Source organism: Lissotriton vulgaris, chromosome 3_1, assembly GCF_964263255.1.
Source record: "Lissotriton vulgaris chromosome 3_1, aLisVul1.2, whole genome shotgun sequence".
Lineage (NCBI taxonomy): Eukaryota > Metazoa > Chordata > Amphibia > Caudata > Salamandridae > Lissotriton > Lissotriton vulgaris.
Genome location: NC_141689.1, coordinates 1,921,708,184 through 1,921,727,041, shown reverse-complemented (window position 1 = coordinate 1,921,727,041; position 18,858 = coordinate 1,921,708,184). Strand labels below are relative to the sequence as shown.

The 18,858-nt window shown below is 46.5% G+C and overlaps 1 protein-coding gene across 1 annotated transcript in view; it reads right to left on the bottom strand.

The window, feature by feature from the left end:
• Positions 1–531: 531 nt before the first annotated feature.
• The window catches only part of MSMO1 (methylsterol monooxygenase 1), an 85,892-nt gene continuing 67,565 nt past the window's right edge, over positions 532–18,858 (bottom strand). Inside the window, exon 6 of the mRNA XM_086962395.1 lies at positions 532–1,576. Coding sequence (XP_086818521.1) covers positions 1,369–1,576 — 208 coding nt within the window. The 3' untranslated portion in view covers positions 532–1,368. The remainder of the gene's footprint in view (positions 1,577–18,858) is intronic.

Below are 18,858 nucleotides of genomic sequence, written 5' to 3'. Positions count from 1 at the left end.
ATTCCTTCATTGCCATGGGCAAGGTCCTGACCGCCAGATTTATGAATGGTCACGGCAGTTCCTGTCAATGCATTTTGCTGTTTGTGCAAGGCTGTCAAAATGACAAAGCCTTGCACCACACTGTTTTCTTTTATTATTTTCAAAAAAAAAAATCCGAAACAGGATTTTCTTTTTGAAAAGTAAAAAGATAATGCTCACTTTAGAGGGGGGCCATGATTGTTTTTTAGTGTCCCTCACAGTCATGGTTTGCCTGGCGGCGACTTACAGTTTTGCTGTATGGCCACCCATCCTAATTGGGCGGATGAACATATAGACAATTCTCCGAAAGCCGTAACTTAGTTGGGCCATTGGAGGGGTCTAACCGTTGGTATAACCTCTGCCCGCATACAAATTGGGTGGGCGGCCCTTCATCTTGGCCGTAAAGATACTCTGTTGCTGCAGACAAGGAGTATTCTTACTGCCAGGATATAAATTGGGCCCTAAATGCCAGTTCAAAAGTGGACATTTTATAATACTTTCCAAACACAATAATTAAACTTGTAAATGTTTTATTTACAATGCAATCACAGCATGAATGTTTTAAACAGATAATAACAAGATAAAATAATGCACGTAGAAATGTCTCTATTTACAATGCAAGATATTCTGGACTTTAATGGGTTAACAGTTGGAAGAGTATGATATCTAATCGATAATCATACAATAGTGCCCAACTGTGTGCTTAATTTGTTCGTTTTTTTCATCATGCATGTTTTAAAAATGATGTATTCACACTGTACAACAATCATGCACCACTTATATCTGATAATGTTATTTTCTTGTCAACATTAAACAATGTAACAAAATATAAGCGCATGTGTATAAAACATCATCATGAAGAAACTCCTGCAGTGACATTAGTCCATACGCTTGCAAAATGAAAGTTGTTACTTCAGAGGTAGCATAGATAGCCCCAAAGGAGAATGGCGTAGCCACACTGTGTGCTAGCCTCTGCGAAGTGAGCTGGGTCAGGCCTGGAACACATCTCCATATCAGCTCATAGAAAGCAGCCTACCCACTGACCATGTTGGAATGACTATTCTTGGAATTGCGCTTCGGGCCATTGACAGTCCAGTCCCTCTCATTATAGTCTCATCAGAATAAATTCAGAGTCTGAAAGCAGGAGATGCTGCAGTAGGAGAACAGTAAATTAGTCCAACAAGCACCCGGCATCAAGCGCAACAGTTGACATGCTTCTTTTATTGTGAAGCACACCATCGCTTTAATGTGGGATGGCGAGCGACTTCATTTCTGGAACATTGTATTACTGCATGGACCCCTGTCTCTTGGTACGAGTGAGAGAAGTGCAAACGTCCAGAAAAAGTCACTTTATTCTGCCTTCTTTTCCTTCACCAGTGCCTGGTCCTTCACTTTGTGCTTGTAGGTGTTGTACTGCGAATCTGTTGAAAAGAGTCTGTCCCACCACGTAAAGGTTGAACCATAGTTTCCCACGAAGTTCATATGATGGAAGTCATGGAAGCGAGAACCAGCGTAGAAGGGCAGCAGATGAAGTGGGTTGAGCGGAACGTCATAGCCACTGCAAGAGAATGAGATTTTGTGAAATACTTGTATTATAGGCGGAAAACCCACCAAACAACTTCAGTTTATACGTGCTCAATAGAGGCCGGCACTCATTCAAAACAATGTTTCAATCCAATTTTTATCAAACACAAGGTGTACATTTATATATTTGTTTCTGATTACAAATAGTATTGCAGCCTATGTTCATATGTTGTTTCATTTGAATTTACTGGTTACGTTCAATAGAGATGTAATCAGTGTTCAGCTAAAATTACTCGTGAACTCCAACATTTCCTCTTTACTCTGTCACCAGCATCCTGAACAATGTAATTCTGCACTAAGAGTGATATCCCTCCACTCCAACAAATTCTGACAGGATTAGTGTAAAGGTGTGGGGGGGATGGGTCACTCAAGATTCCATTCATCAAGCTTCTTGACATATAACTAGACTTGTGTATGCATTAGTCGTTAGAAATCTCCAATTCTGGCAACATTCTCACTTCCGTTCACGTATTACTCAAGGTATCAAACTGACAAACTAATTATTTTACTGTTGTGCTGAGTCACAATCGAGACTTCTCTCCAGAGTGACAGTCAGTGAGTGTCCAAGCAGTGCTGCATGGCTACCTTGTTATTTTAGCAAAAATGAGCATTCTCATAAAATGCTTTTTAGCATTCTAATTTAGGGCCCTCAAATGCAACACTTCCTTTGTATTCGAATAATCGGCTCCAGTAACATTTACTGAAGTACGAATTGTGTGTGGGATCATTTTCTACTAACAAGCACACATCCTGAAAGACAATATGGTGACCAATGGAATATCTCTGGTCAGATTATGGAATAGGAAACCCACATCTTACCACACTGAGGCAATTATTTAAAATATAAGTGTTCAATTTGCATAGTAAAACAAGCACTAGCGTTGCCAATAGGTCTCGCAGTAGGAACGTTGGAGCTATTACAATTGCAAATAACAATGCCTTTTATTTTGCATGTTAAAAACATAAAGGGCTTTGTCATTTAAAAAACCAATATCTCCAACTTTCCTACTGCGAGACCTATTGTGCACTGCACAGTGTGTGTGAAAGTGGCACTGCGTGGCTGAGTGGCGTTGCGTGGCTGAGTGGCGTTGCGTGGCTGAGTGGCGTTGCGTGGCTGAGTGGTGTTGCATGGCTGAGTGGCGTTGCGTAGTTGCGCGGCGTTGCGTAGTTGCGTGGCGTTGCGTAGTTGCGTGGCGTCGCGTAGTTGAGTGGCGTTGCGTAGTTGAGTGGCGTTGCGTAGTTGAGTGGTGTTGCGTGGCGTTGCGTAGTTGAGTGGCGTTGCGTAGTTGAGTGGCGTTGCGTAGTTGAGTGGCGTTGCGTAGTTGCGTGGCGTTGCGTAGTTGCGTGGCGTTGCGTAGTTGCGTGGCCTTGCGTAGTTGAGTGGCGTTGCGTAGTTGCGTGGCGTTGCGTAGTTGAGTGGCGTTGCGTAGTTGAGTGGCGTTGCGTAGTTGCATGGCGTTGCGTGGTTGAGTGGCGTTGCATGTGTGCGTAGTTGAGTGGCGTTGCGTAGTTGAGTGGCGTTGCGTAGTTGAGTGGTGTTGCGTGGCGTTGCGTAGTTGAGTGGCGTTGCGTAGTTGAGTGGCGTTGCATGTGTGAGTGGCGTTGCATAGTTGAGTGGCGTTGCGTAGTTGCGTGGCGTTGCGTAGTTGAGTGGCGTTGCGTAGTTGAGTGGCGTTGCGTAGTTGAGTGGTGTTGCGTGGCGTTGCGTAGTTGAGTGGCGTTGCGTAGTTGAGTGGCGTTGCATGTGTGAGTGGCGTTGCATAGTTGAGTGGCGTTGCGTAGTTGCGTGGCGTTGCGTAGTTGAGTGGTGTTGCGTGGCGTTGCGTAGTTGAGTGGCGTTGCGTAGTTGAGTGGCGTTGCGTAGTTGAGTGGCGTTGCGTAGTTGCGTGGCGTTGCGTAGTTGCGTGGCGTTGCGTAGTTGCGTGGCCTTGCGTAGTTGAGTGGCGTTGCGTAGTTGCGTGGCGTTGCGTAGTTGAGTGGCGTTGCGTAGTTGAGTGGCGTTGCGTAGTTGCATGGCGTTGCGTGGTTGAGTGGCGTTGCATGTGTGCGTAGTTGAGTGGCGTTGCGTAGTTGAGTGGCGTTGCGTAGTTGAGTGGCGTTGCGTAGTTGAGTGGTGTTGCGTGGCGTTGCGTAGTTGAGTGGCGTTGCGTAGTTGAGTGGCGTTGCATGTGTGAGTGGCGTTGCATAGTTGAGTGGCGTTGCGTAGTTGCGTGGCGTTGCGTAGTTGAGTGGCGTTGCGTAGTTGAGTGGCGTTGCGTAGTTGAGTGGCGTTGCGTAGTTGAGTGGTGTTGCGTGGCGTTGCGTAGTTGAGTGGCGTTGCGTAGTTGAGTGGCGTTGCGTAGTTGAGTGGCGTTGCGTAGTTGCGTGGCAATGCGTAGTTGCGTGGCGTTGCGTAGTTGCGTGGCCTTGCGTAGTTGAGTGGCGTTGCGTAGTTGCGTGGCGTTGCGTAGTTGAGTGGCGTTGCGTAGTTGAGTGGCGTTGCGTAGTTGCATGGCGTTGCGTGGTTGAGTGGCGTTGCATGTGTGCGTAGTTGAGTGGCGTTGCGTAGTTGAGTGGTGTTGCGTGGCGTTGCGTAGTTGCGTGGGGTTGCGTAGTTGAGTGGCGTTGCGTAGTTGCGTGGCGTTGCGTAGTTGAGTGGCGTTGCGTAGTTGAGTGGCGTTGCGTAGTTGCATGGCGTTGCGTGGTTGAGTGGCGTTGCATGTGTGCGTAGTTGAGTGGCGTTGCGTAGTTGAGTGGCGGTGCGTGGTTGAGTGGCGTTGCATGTGTGAGTGGCGTTGCATGCGTGAGTGGCGTTGCATGTGTGAGTGGCGTTGCATGTGTGAGTGGCGTTGCATGTGTGAGTGTGCGTTGCATGTGTGAGTGTGCGTTGCGTAGTTGCGTGGCGTTGCGTAGTTGAGTGGCGTTGCGTAGTTGAGTGGCGTTGCGTAGTTGCGTGGCGTTGCGTAGTTGCGTGGCGTTGCGTAGTTGCGTGGCGTTGCGTAGTTGCGTGGCGTTGCGTAGTTGCGTGGCGTTGCGTAGTTGCGTGGCGTTGCGTAGTTGAGTGGCGTTGCGTGGTTGAGTGGCGTTGCGTGGTTGAGTGGCGTTGCGTGGTTGAGTGGCGTTGCGTGGTTGAGTGGCGTTGCGTAGTTGAGTGGCGTTGCGTAGTTGCGTGGCGTTGCGTGGTTGCGTGGCGTTGTGTGGTTGAGTGGCGTTGCGTGGTTGAGTGGCGTTGCGTGGTTGAGTGGCGTTGCGTGGTTGAGTGGCGTTGCATGTGTGAGTGGCGTTGCGTGGTTGAGTGGCGTTGCATGTGTGAGTGGCGTTGCATGTGTGCGTAGTTGAGTGGCGTTGAGTGGCGTTGCGTGGTTGAGTGGCGTTGCATGTGCGAGTGGCGTTGCATGTGTGAGTGGCGTTGCATGTGCGAGTGGCGTTGCATGTGTGAGTGGCGTTGCATGTGTGAGTGGCGTTGCATGTGTGAGTGGCGTTGCATGCTTCTAGAGGTGGTGTTGTACACTTCATGGATCTTCAAGAAGGGCACTCAACCTCGGGTGCATCCACACAGCAGTACATGTTGTGTGCGCAGATAGGTCACCTTGACCCCTACCAGTTGAATGTGGTGAAAGTTCACCCAGGCTTACAGCTGCTAACACCCTTCACCACCTCCTCAGCTCCCTTACTCTCACCCATTTCTAAGCAGGGTCTTCTTTCTGCAAACACACCTTCAGTGTCCCTCATCAGTGGATTAGGTCTTTCACTCCACAGTACGGTTCAAAGCAGTTTCTCCTAATGGGCTGTCAAACGTCTCCTGGTTCTGGACTGGCGTTGCGTGGTTGAGTGGCGTTGCATGTGTGAGTGGCGTTGCATGTGCGAGTGGCGTTGCATGTGCGAGTGGCGTTGCATGTGCGAGTGGCGTTGCATGTGCGAGTGGCGTTGCATGTGTGAGTGGCGTTGCATGTGTGAGTGGCGTTGCATGTGTGAGTGGCGTTGCATGTGTGAGTGGCGTTGCATGTGTGAGTGGCGTTGCATGCTTCTAGAGGTGGTGTTGTACACTTCATGGATCTTCAAGAAGGGCACTCAACCTCGGGTGCATCCACACAGCAGTACATGTTGTGTGCGCAGATAGGTCACCTTGACCCCTACCAGTTGAATGTGGTGAAAGTTCACCCAGGCTTACAGCTGCTAACACCCTTCACCACCTCCTCAGCTCCCTTACTCTCACCCATTTCTAAGCAGGGTCTTCTTTCTGCAAACACACCTTCAGTGTCCCTCATCAGTGGATTAGGTCTTTCACTCCACAGTACGGTTCAAAGCAGTTTCTCCTAATGGGCTGTCAAACGTCTCCTGGTTCTGGACTGGCGTTGCGTGGTTGAGTGGCGTTGCATGTGTGAGTGGCGTTGCATGTGCGAGTGGCGTTGCATGTGCGAGTGGCGTTGCATGTGTGAGTGGCGTTGCATGTGTGAGTGGCGTTGCATGTGTGAGTGGCGTTGCATGTGTGAGTGGCGTTGCATGTGTGAGTGGCGTTGCATGTGTGAGTGGCGTTGCATGTGTGGCGTTGCGTAGATGAGTGGCGTTGCGTAGATGAGTGGCGTTGCGTAGATGAGTGGCGTTGCATAGTTGAGTGGAGTGGCGTTGTGTGAGTGGCGTGGCATGTGTGAGTGGCGTTGCATGTGTGAGTGGCGTTGCATGTGTGAGTGGCGTTGCATGTGTGAGTGGCGTTGCATGTGTGAGTAGTTGAGTGGCGTTGAGTGGCGTTGCGTGGTTGAGTGGCGTTGCATGTGTGAGTGGCGTTGCATGTGCGAGTAGCGTTGCATGTGTGAGTGGCGTTGCATGTGCGAGTGGCGTTGCATGTGCGAGTGGCGTTGCATGTGTGAGTGGCGTTGCATGTGCGAGTGGCGTTGCATGTGTGAGTGGCGTTGCATGTGTGAGTGGCGTTGCATGTGTGAGTGGCGTTGCATGCTTCTAGAGGTGGTGTTGTACACTTCATGGATCTTCAAGAAGGGCACTCAACCTCGGGTGCATCCACACAGCAGTACATGTTGTGTGCGCAGATAGGTCACCTTGACCCCTACCAGTTGAATGTGGTGAAAGTTCACCCAGGCTTACAGCTGCTAACACCCTTCACCACCTCCTCAGCTCCCTTACTCTCACCCATTTCTAAGCAGGGTCTTCTTTCTGCAAACACACCTTCAGTGTCCCTCATCAGTGGATTAGGTCTTTCACTCCACAGTACGGTTCAAAGCAGTTTCTCCTAATGGGCTGTCAAACGTCTCCTGGTTCTGGACTGGCGTTGCGTGGTTGAGTGGCGTTGCATGTGTGAGTGGCGTTGCATGTGCGAGTGGCGTTGCATGTGCGAGTGGCGTTGCATGTGCGAGTGGCGTTGCATGTGTGAGTGGCGTTGCATGTGTGAGTGGCGTTGCATGTGTGAGTGGCGTTGCATGTGTGAGTGGCGTTGCATGCTTCTAGAGGTGGTGTTGTACACTTCATGGATCTTCAAGAAGGGCACTCAACCTCGGGTGCATCCACACAGCAGTACATGTTGTGTGTGCAGATAGGTCACCTTGACCCCTACCAGTTGAATGTGGTGAAAGTTCACCCAGGCTTACAGCTGCTAACACCCTTCACCACCTCCTCAGCTCCCTTACTCTCACCCATTTCTAAGCAGGGTCTTCTTTCTGCAAACACACCTTCAGTGTCCCTCATCAGTGGATTAGGTCTTTCACTCCACAGTACGGTTCAAAGCAGTTTCTCCTAATGGGCTGTCAAACGTCTCCTGGTTCTGGACTGGCGTTGCGTGGTTGAGTGGCGTTGCATGTGTGAGTGGCGTTGCATGTGCGAGTGGCGTTGCATGTGCGAGTGGCGTTGCATGTGTGAGTGGCATTGCATGTGTGAGTGGCGTTGCATGTGTGAGTGGCGTTGCATGTGTGAGTGGCGTTGCATGTGTGAGTGGCGTTGCATAGATGAGTGGCGTTGCGTAGATGAGTGGCGTTGCATAGTTGAGTGGCGTTGCATAGTTGAGTGGCGTGGCGTTGTGTGAGTGGCGTGGCATGTGTGAGTGGCGTTGCATGTGTGAGTGGCGTTGCATGTGTGAGTGGCGTTGCATGTGTGAGTGGCGTTGCATGTGTGAGTGGCGTTGCATGTGTGAGTGGCGTTGCGTAGATGAGTGGCGTTGCGTAGATGAGTGGCGTTGCGTAGATGAGTGGCGTTGCGTAGATGAGTGGCGTTGCGTAGATGAGTGGCGTTGCGTAGATGAGTGGCGTTGCGTAGATGAGTGGCGTTGCGTAGATGAGTGGCGTTGCGTAGATGAGTGGCGTTGCGTAGATGAGTGGCGTTGCGTAAATGAGTGGCGTTGCGTAAATGAGTGGCGTTGCATAGATGAGTGGCGTTGCATAGATGAGTGGCGTTGCATAGATGAGTGGCGTTGCATAGATGAGTGGCGTTGCGTAGTTGAGTGGCGTTGCGTAGTTGAGTGGCGTTGCGTAGATGAGTGGCGTTGCGTAGTTGAGTGGCGTTGCGTAGTTGAGTGGCGTTGCGTAGTTGAGTGGCGTTGCGTAGTTGCGTGGCGTTGCGTAGTTGCGTGGCGTTGCGTAGTTGCGTGGCGTTGCGTAGTTGAGTGGCGTTGCGTAGTTGAGTGGCGTTGCGTAGTTGAGTGGCGTTGCGTAGTTGAGTGGCGTTGCGTAGTGGAGTGGTGTTGCGTAGATGAGTGGCGTTGCGTAGATGAGTGGCGTTGCGTAGTTGAGTGGCGTTGCGTAGTTGAGTGGCGTTGCGTAGTTGAGTGGCGTTGCGTAGTTGCGTGGCGTTGCGTGGCGTTGCGTAGTTGAGTGGCGTTGCGTAGTTGCGTGGCGTTGCGTAGTTGCGTTGCGTAGTTGAGTGGCGTTGCATGTGTGAGTGGCGTTGCATGTGTGAGTGGCGTTGCATGTGTGAGTGGCGTTGCATGTGTGAGTGGCGTTGCATGTGTGAGTGGCGTTGCATGTGTGTGTGAGTGGCGTTGCATGTGTGTGTGAGTGGCGTTGCATGGTTGAGTGGCGTTGCATGGTTGAGTGGCGTTGCATGGTTGAGTGGCGTTGCGTGGTTGAGTGGCATTGCGTGGTTGAGTGGCGTTTCATGGTTGAGTGGCGTTGCGTGGTTGAATGGCGTTGCGTGGTTGCGTGGCGTTGCATGTGTCAGAGGCTAAATGTAGCACAGGGAGACCTCCAGCGGTAAGACAATCAAAAACAACTTAGAAAACATTTCACAGTATGAAGAGATCAAACTCATGAACGAGCGTGATACACCTCAGCTAAAAATCATGATAAATAACAACACACATTAGAAGTGAAACTGCAAGTACAGAAGGACCAGCTTTGCTTGTTTAAAACTCCCACTTCAGGCAGATGAGTGTAATGTGTAAAGCTTCTTGTGCACATGAGCAGATCGGAGTCTGGAAGCAAATACAAACAAGAGGAATGACTGAGGCGCATTGGTGTGAAGCACATCAAAGGGCTTCTCCTCCCCTAATTAGGTGAGGAGAAGCCTTCCGGGAAACTGAAAGTACAGCCGGCCTGCTGCCGGCCATGAATAATTAGGGGAGGAGAAGCCCTTTGATGTGCTGGGCTGGCTGGCCCTGAATGCGTGTGCATGTTATCACGTGGTTCACGTGAACAGCATGAAAACCGCGGGGCTGAAAGCCCTTTGGTTTGAAGCTGTTTTTGCCACATGAATTCTCGCTCCGCTCGATGCGCTTGCGCACATCGATAGGTCACGAGACCTAAAAAATAGTAAATAATGTTTAGAACTGAATTTTCTAAAATATCAGTGTAGCAACAGTTAGGTGCACTGTGCATCTATACATTCATTTAGTTAGCAATACGCATTTAATATAAGAAGTCTTTTCAGATCTGGTCTAGAGACCGCTTTAGCCGATTTCCAGCCTCATGCAATAAAAATAACCTAAATAAAAATGCATATATATACAGAGGGGCTTTGGCTCAGCACTCATATGTTGACCTGAATAAATGACATTCAAATGTTGCTTCCACCTTCCACAGCATACAGCATGGCCCAATGGGTCAACCCACTTAAGGCACTGGTTCTCCTGCACTGTTTGTGATGGGCAGTTATTTTTAGGTTTGGAATTAGCCAATACCTTTTGATCCTACTAAAATCCTAGGTATAATGTGTTTAAAAGGCTTTTCAGACAGGCCTTTTCATCTGTTGGTTTGTTACAGTGTCATTCACATTTTGCTTCCACCTACTACAGCATACAGCATGGAGAAATTGATCAGTCACTTCAGTCACTGGCTAACTTCACTTTGAGGAGTATCATTTTGCCCTTTCACTAGGAGAAAGTCCACACAAACGATATCTACCTTTGGTATCAAGGACTACTATGGAATGAAAGTTTTTACCCCCAAAACATGTTTGCATTTAGGCAGTTTTTTTCCCTTTTAGATGGAAGAGGGACCGGCATCTTTCCCCAACAATAAGGTCTTGCAAAAACCATGGCAAAACAAAACGAGCACTGATAAAGACAAAAGGCTGGCAGCCAACACCAGACTCATTGGTTTTGCAAATGCATGTTTTTCTTTCCATTCTTTATCCTTATGTTTTTTTTGTCATCCTTGTATGTTTCAACTATGCCTTCAGGTTACAAATAATTAAAGCGAACAGAATCTTTTCTTAATATCAATAAAAATCACATTTTGCTTTTAAGTGCATTAGGATTTAAATGGGGTTCTATATCAGTTTTGAGTACATCTGCCAACTGGAAAGCACCTGAACCTTTCTAATGAAATCATAAGCAATAATTAATTTATTTTTATCTTTACATTTTTAATTGCAAGAATATAGCCGCCGTGTTTAGGTGGTGGCAGAGTACATCTGCCAACTGGAAAGCACCTGAACCTTTCTAATGAAATCATAAGCAACAATTAATTCAGTTTTATCTTTACATTTTTAATTGCAAGAATATAGCCGCCGGGTTTAGGTGGTGGCATATTTTTTTTTCTTTTATTTTTTTTCTGGAATATGCTTGTTTGGGAACGTTTTCAGAAGTTCCAGGGCAATCAGGGGTTACTTGGCTCAAATTCTAACAATCAGAACCCTTCACCACTGGTGTCCTGGGGCTTAATCTTACTGTTAAACCCCAAACTGATCACTAAATATACTCTTTTAGCACTTGTGCCTCAGGGTAGTGGAGAGGAGCAGTCAAAGAGTTACTTAGGGATGTGGCGCGGCGTAAGAGACACAGCATGCAATCAAACATCCAATAACAAATAATAAGTCACTGTCCAGTCATTACTTTAGTTTGGAAAAGAAAAGCACTTTAATATTAACAGAGCAGTTACTATAAATAATCATCAGAGGACATTGTAAATATACTGCTTCTAATTACGGCATGATAGTCTCAAGTATTCCCTAGGGACATCTTTTGTGAGGTAATACACTAGCTTTTGTCCCTTTGAAGGAAATATCAGGAGAGTTGTCTGTGGGGAAGCTCCAGTGGTTCAGTTCCCTCTTCTGGCTCAATAGTCAGGGTTTCCAGTCCCAAAAAATGTATGATTATTACCACTAACCACCCCTTCAGGATTATAATGCCACCGTACCTTTCGCTCCTTGGCTGCAGTGTATGCAAACCGAGCATACAGTTCGTCACTGATTAGCAGCCTCACTGCTTCAGGTTGCCTGTGTGTTGCACAGCCAGCCAAGTGGACTCGCCTGGTTCTTCTCCCTGGACCAGCCTACGGTTGTGGTCATTGGTTGATCGCCAGCCTGTGCTTGATCAGGGGAATGTATGGAACACTAGTACCAGCAGCAAAGCGGTTGTGAACTTGCAGTCTGGTGACTCCTGCTCTTCAGGTTGTTCCTCAGGTCTGACAACAAACCCTACACCAAACACACCTGGAAACCCCCAACCCTCATGGTTGCAATGGCGATCGGGCAATGTCTGATGTCCTAGTCTGTGTACTGGGACCTCCCTCCCCTTGGCACAGCTCAGCCTATGCAATGTCAGCTGCATTTATAAGTTGACGAACCCTTCTCATTTCAAGGCATTAGCTTCTAGAGGTGGTGTTGTACACTTCATGGATCTTCAAGAAGGGCACTCAACCTCGGGTGCATCCACACAGCAGTACATGTTGTGTGCGCAGATAGGTCACCTTGACCCCTACCAGTTGAATGTGGTGAAAGTTCACCCAGGCTTACAGCTGCTAACACCCTTCACCACCTCCTCAGCTCCCTTACTCTCACCCATTTCTAAGCAGGGTCTTCTTTCTGCAAACACACCTTCAGTGCCCCTCATCAGTGGATTAGGTCTTTCACTCCACAGTACGGTTCAAAGCAGTTTCTCCTAATGGGCTGTCAAACGTCTCCTGGTTCTGGACTTGAACCTTGAAAGGAGAGTGGAAGTGGACACCCCAAACCTGGGACACACAAGAGTTCCTTGGTTGTTACTGGTGTGGGACCTTGTGTACCAGTAGAGAAATCCTGACACTTGCTGCAATTTTCTGGTCCATCTTTATAATTAATCTTCTAGCAGTATTTGTTTAATTCAAATATCAGTTTTGAGCCTGGTTCTAGGCAGTGCTGCCCCATTTTCTTATTTCACTTAGACTTGTCCAGCTAAGGTTTTTGTTACAAGTTGCTAGCAGGAATGTGAGGTGGAATTAGCAGTTTCTAGTCAAGAGAGACACAAATTCAAGGTACAATAGAAAGGTAGGCTATACCACTTAAATACCTGTTAACCTGTGGCAGGTAGTATTCAAGTGAACGATGGGAGAAAAAGGGGAGGAGAATGCCCCTAAGTTTCAAAGAGGCCCTCCGTTTCTGATCTTTCATATCTAACATATGACCCATTACAGAGGATCCCTGGAATGTTCTGGATGAGCCCTGCAATTCACATCTGCTATCTGCTCTCTCCAACTCTCCATCTTAGGTACCACTTTGAGAAAGCAAAAAAACAATATGGATTTTAGTGTGGCTGGGCTTGGAGCGAGATGAAGCGTTGTGCATGAGTGCTCTCCTATGACCTGAGCCCGGAGGCATCCTGTGGCGATGGTTCTGGCTAGGAACTACGCCTGCTCATCGGCGAGACCTGAACGACCAGAGGCAGACAGGAAACTATGGTGAGGATTCACAGTAGATTAACCAGCCGGGTATGGACCGCTCCAACAAGTGAGGAATAGTCTAAGGGATTGGCCCCATAGAAGAATAGCAGAAGAGATGGGGGGGATGAAAGTCGGCTGTGTTCCCGAGGTCTTCATCATCTTGTCTGCCGTCCACCAACTCAACACTGTAGGGTTGATATTTAAGAAGAGGTGATAACTGGCCAGTACTGCCTGGAACTGGAATAAGACTGGGTTATGTTGGTCACTTGTCGATGGAATAGCACGGGAGCTGAACTGGATAAAAGTGGCCATCATCCCTCATTATTAACAGCCAGAAAGGGCATGAAACGGACTCCGCGTTTATTTGGGGCACCAGGGAAGGCACAAGACTGAACGACTGCCCCAAGGTTTTTATGTTAGTGCAGAGATAGACTGCATTATGACAAAACTAAATTGTGTATACAGGGGGATTATTTTGTTGAAAGACCTATTATAACAGTGCAAAGCAAACTAACTTGGGGTAGACCAATTAGAAACTGACACGTTTTAAACCACACTGTACTGGAGAAAAGATGTGGGGCCGCTATTGATGTACTAGTAAGACAGAATTTAAGAAAGATAAGCGCCGATCTGAGACAAAGCGAAGGTGCTGGGAACTTCCACTAGTGAAAAAGAACGATAGATGGAAAAAAATAAAACAATTAAAGCACAGCAACCGCCCAGGCAAATAAATCCGAATCAATGCCATCACAAGTGACTGATACGACAACAGCCCAGATGGAAGCAAGGAAGCACAGCACATGACAAATGTCAAACTGGATAATATACTGGAAACAAGTAAAAACACCCCACCGGAGCATGGAAACAAACCTGATTTAAAGTGCTTGAAGTGAGCATTACCTTACTCCATGACTGAATGTGGTTATTACTGTTTAACTGTTAAACACTTTCCAAGCTGTTTCCTTTATTTCTATTACTGAGGCAGGGAATCTACCCATATATCACTTCTCCTCCTGCAACACTTCCTGTACGTTTTGTTGTGATGTTCAGTTTTCCAAAAAGTGTCTTTCTTCTGTTGACCCTATAATAGTGACACTAAAGAGTCTTGTTTGCTTCAGATCAATCTCTTCTCGCTGTTTTTTCATTTCTACAGGGAACTCTTTTGGAGCTTCAGAACTCTAGGACTGAGGTGTTTGCCATTCTTAAGGGCCTCTTTCTTGTACTCTTGTTCTTTGCCACAGAAAGGCAACAGTTGGGTGTTTGTGTGTCTGCAACCTTGTTTTGGGATCGTATGTTCCTCTCCTTAGGCTCTGGGTCAGTATTGATATCTACAGGAGTTAGGTGATTGTTCTCCCTGGTCTTCAGCCAGACAGCATCAATCTAGTCTGTTTGGTTAACTGTCTGGAGTTGGTCAGAGCAGAAGGGACTGCTTAGGTGGATGTGCATGAGGAGGGCAATTTCCTTAGCCTATCAGAATTTGTAAGTAGGTTCCATTTTGCAAAATATTTCCCTCGACCAGAGGAGTGGCAGTTCTCTGGGCTAATTGGGCTTGAGAATCCATCAGGAAATTTTTTAAGGCCGATTAAAAATGTCCATTAGAGGTTACATGTTGCCCAGGTTTTCCATGGGCTTTTAGGTATTCACATTTTGTTAGCATTCATTACCAGCTAAAAAAGACTTGTTTTTACTTACATAGGTAGGTTAATATTAGGTGGTAGCGTGAATGTGAAATTTGCTTTTTGATTTGATGAAACGAATAATAAGATTATTTTATCCTCTATACAGTCTGATTGTGGTCTCTTGGCTGATGAAGACGTTTTTTACTTGGACAGATATCAAAGAGTAAACAGTGGAACGAGGTAGGAAATGAGGAGCTACTGCTCGGATTACTAAACAAATCAAAATTTAAAAACTCTGGACAACAATTGTTTTACAGAGGTATATCAGGGGGCTGGGATTAGTTGCCTTCATCAGTCTCTAGTCAAAGGCGTGGTATAGAACAGGAAGTGCTGAGCGAGAAGAAATGATTTATGGGTAGATTCCTTACCTCAGTAATAGAAATAAAGGAAACAGCTTGGAAAGCGGTGAAAGTCAAAGGTGAATGGGCACATTCACTCATGGACTAAGTAGAAGGACGAGGAAGAAAGAATTAGTGTTACGATGATTACCGGTGAATAATCAGAGAATTCTACATGTAGACAAGAAAAACAGAAAAAAAAATCTCATGGGGTGGAATACACAGAAGCGATATAGAAGTTGCAGCCAGATACAAGAGGTTAAATTATAAGCACAAAATCTTCTGGAGAGAAAACAGTTCCTTGAATATAAATCAAGGGGTGTAGAAGGATGCCCTAGTAGGAATATGGAACGTTTTGTGGGCCTACCCATAAAACTGGGGAGTACAGTATGGAATCACACCTTTAACCCCTTCCACGCTGATGACGAGCTGGACTCGTCATGGTGTAGCCTCCTCGCACGCTGATGACGAGCCCAGCTCGTCACATAACATGCGTTTTAAAAAATCTCAGCACAGGAGCGGAATTCCGCTAGCGCGCATGAGGTTAACATTGCCTAAGGACAGTGGTGCTCAAATTGTTTGTGGTAGAACAGGTTCCTATGGTATCAGCACACCCCCTCATATGGGTAGCCCTCCAAGGTCAGTAGTAGAGAGACAACCCTTTTAGAGAGCAAACAACCTCAAAGATTAGCAGCAATCAGCTGCCTCAAAGAAAACAGGAACATAGTGTGCCTGTCCCAGACTATACAATTGCACTACAAAGTCACAGAAACTCCTTCCTAGCAGTCAAATGTAAACTCAAGAAACCTGGGTACCCTTTATATGTTCCTTTCCACAGTTATGCTCAAGGGGATGGCTCAAAATGAGACCTCCTTCTTCATAGAAGCCAAGGAGGCATGGGATCTGGCGAACATTGAAGGGTCTCACATGGATTCTCGGTTCAAGATCAATTTGTTATGTTATGTTTTGTTATGTTATGTTAACTAGGTTTATATAGCGAGCAGCTGTCTCAGCGAAGAGGCGTCCCGGCGCTGACAGTAGACACACATGGAGGCTAAGAATTGGACAGGTCGGCGCAGAAGAAAAAATAGAAAAGAGAAGAGGGCTAGGCAGAGGGGAAGAGGAATGTTTTAATAGGTTTTCTGAAGTCCAGCAAGCGGTCCAAGCTACAAATTTGGAAGGGCAGAGAATTCCATAGCTTGGCTACAAGACAGCGGAAGGACCGGGCCCCAGCCCGGAGACGGTTCACTCGGGGGCCACAACCAAATGTTGTCCCAGAGAACGCAGCTGGCGTATCAGAACATAAGGGACCAGCAGATTGGCTAGGCGCCTGGGGGATGCAAGCTTCAAGATTTTAAAGGACAAACAGAGGGCCTTAAATTCGATCCGCTTGGCCTTGGGCAACCAGTGTAACCGCCAGATAGTACCGGAAGAAGAGCAGCTACGCGGGAGCCCCAACAAAGCTCTGGCGGCAGCATTTTGGACACGCTGCAGGAGCATAACCGCAGCTTGATTAGCCCCTAGAAGGAGCGAGCTTGCATAATCCAATCTAGATAGAATGGTCGATTGGACAATCAGCTGACGGGTAGGAGGATCAAAAAACCCCAGCAGGGGCCTAAGTCCCCTAGGAAGGCTGAAGCAAGTGCCGGCCACCTTCTTAGTGTGGTTCTGAAAACTGAGGGTAGAATCCATCCATACCCAAAGGTTCTTAACCATCATCTTAGGGGTGGGAGCACTACCAAGAGTAGTGGGCTACCATTGCTCACTACATAGTCTCCTGTCCTTCCCTACCAGCAACACCTCAGTCTATTTAGCGTTCAGCTGGAGGCAGTTGGTGGTCATCCACTGCGCGACAGCAGCCAGGCCACTCCTAAACCTGGAAGCATCCTGCGTGGAGCCGTTGGAGAGGGCCACCACCATCTGCGTATCATCCGCATAAGAGACCATGGTGAGGCCCTTATTCCTAGCCACCGTAGCAAGAGGGTGGACGTACAGATTAAAAAGTACAGAACTCAGGGCAGAGCCCTGAGGCACATCATGACCAATGGAATGAACACAGGAGAGAAACGGGGGGCAGTCACACGGAATGATCTTCTTAACAGGAAAGATCTAAACCATTCCAGCGCTTTAAACAGCAGACAAGATTTCCTAATGATTTGACAGAGGAAGAGATAATAATGTAAACGTAATGGCAACAGAAGACACTGTAGCACAACAAGATGAAAGAAGATAGCTGAGAGGCTCTGAATCAGACATTCAAGAAACAGTTCCGGATTCATAATTCTCACATTAATCTGGAGATAAACAGCGTGGACTGGCTGTAACCACTACTATGGTGGGTGAGGTGGCCTAGTGGTTGGCTCTAAATGGGGATTAAAGACAAGAACTTGAGCTAAAGTGTCCACTGTGTTATATTTAGTATCACAGGAAATTAGATGAAATATATATACTGATAATGTCAGCCGTGAATTGCACTGGCAGAGAGAAAGCTCATCTCATGGCCCATTCCTAATCTTTGGTACAGGCTAAGGAATGAGCAAATTATTTTTCTTTATTGTCTGGGCGAAAACGTGTTGTGTTATTAAACTGCAGCGGGTAAAATTCAAACGGGTATAGTAATGACATCATAGTGCCAAGGGTATATAAACATGAGTACAATACATAAAGAACTGATGCAGGATAAAAAAGGAGGATAAAGACTGACATTTCATACTACTTTTTGTATAAAACAGGGACTACCGGTTTCAAATCAAAAACACTATAGGAGTGGGAAGCGTTTAAAACTGCTATGGGCCACTGGGTCAAAATAAGATAGAATGCATAAAAAGTGGTCACTGACAGGATGACACGATTAGAAGAACAAATCAGGACATCAGAACTACAAGACTATGGTGTCCCATATAGCCAAGAAGATATACTAGGTAAAAAATAACATGCAGAGTTAATAGGGACGCAGAGGTGTGGACAATAAAGAATACCTGCTAGGGTCGAGGAGGAATCTGATAAGTAAGTCAGACTCCGGGCATGGATAATAAAACAAAACACAAGCCCTATGGTGAACCGACTAGAAAGACCCAATGAAACACTCATCCACACAAAAGAAGGACTTAATAGGGAATTTATGACCTAATATAGGCAGTTACAGAGCGAGCAAAGCTGAGGGTTATTATTACAGAGCAGAGGGAATCAGCTGTTGCTTCTATAGCCATGACTGAAATTATGGAAGCCATTGCAGACTTGACTTGGACAGATGGAATTCCATCTGAGTTCGACACTACATATTCTTATTTTATTGTCAACTAGGTTAGAGGGCCAGAATAGGGGAGCACTGTCTGAAACAACTAACCAAATACTTATTGCACCATTGCAAATTGGGACCATAAGGATAAGAAACTTATGAGACTGATATCAATGCTTAATACGGATTTCAAAATCTAAGGCAAAATGAAACACACCGGCTGCTGCACAAAATACAATGATGGTCCAACTCGACCGCAGTGGGTTTATACTTGCAGGGGTGTGTAAGCCAATCACTTAACATCCAGGACATATTGATTATGGACAATGTCATGTTCGAGTTGCCCTCTGTAAAAATAGGCATAACCCCCTGCATCAAACACACTTTGGCTACCAGTGTACTGTACCTAAATAAGTATATGTAAAAGAGGGCTGTCTGCCACCAACACAAGATTTGCATAAGTTTTTCAAATCTTTATATATGATCTGTTAATGAAAAAGCCTTTATTAGGGCGAGTGCTCCAAGAAAATGCAGTAAGCTAAGCTTGTATTACTGACAGTACTTCTAGTTCAAGAACGTGTACACAATTTGAGTATACTTATAGTGCTCCTAAAATACTCCCTGATTATATCTAAATGCAAGTTTAAGCATGGAAGCAATATTGATAATTATTTCCCTTAAAAATAAAATGGACATAAAAAATATGTAATTTGAAAAAAAAGTTCGGGGAAAAATATTTTGCACTTTAAACAATATTTCTCTGTGTCATCATTTAGCAACATGTGTTTGATGTACTGCTAATATTTTTTTTATAAAAAGGTTAACGGAGAATCAGTGATCGCCAACATGAAAATAAATTAGTTTTCATGAAAGTCACAAAAGTGCACTCACTGGTATATTTCCTTGCACAGGTGCAGATTTACTGCTTTCAGGAATTCACACGA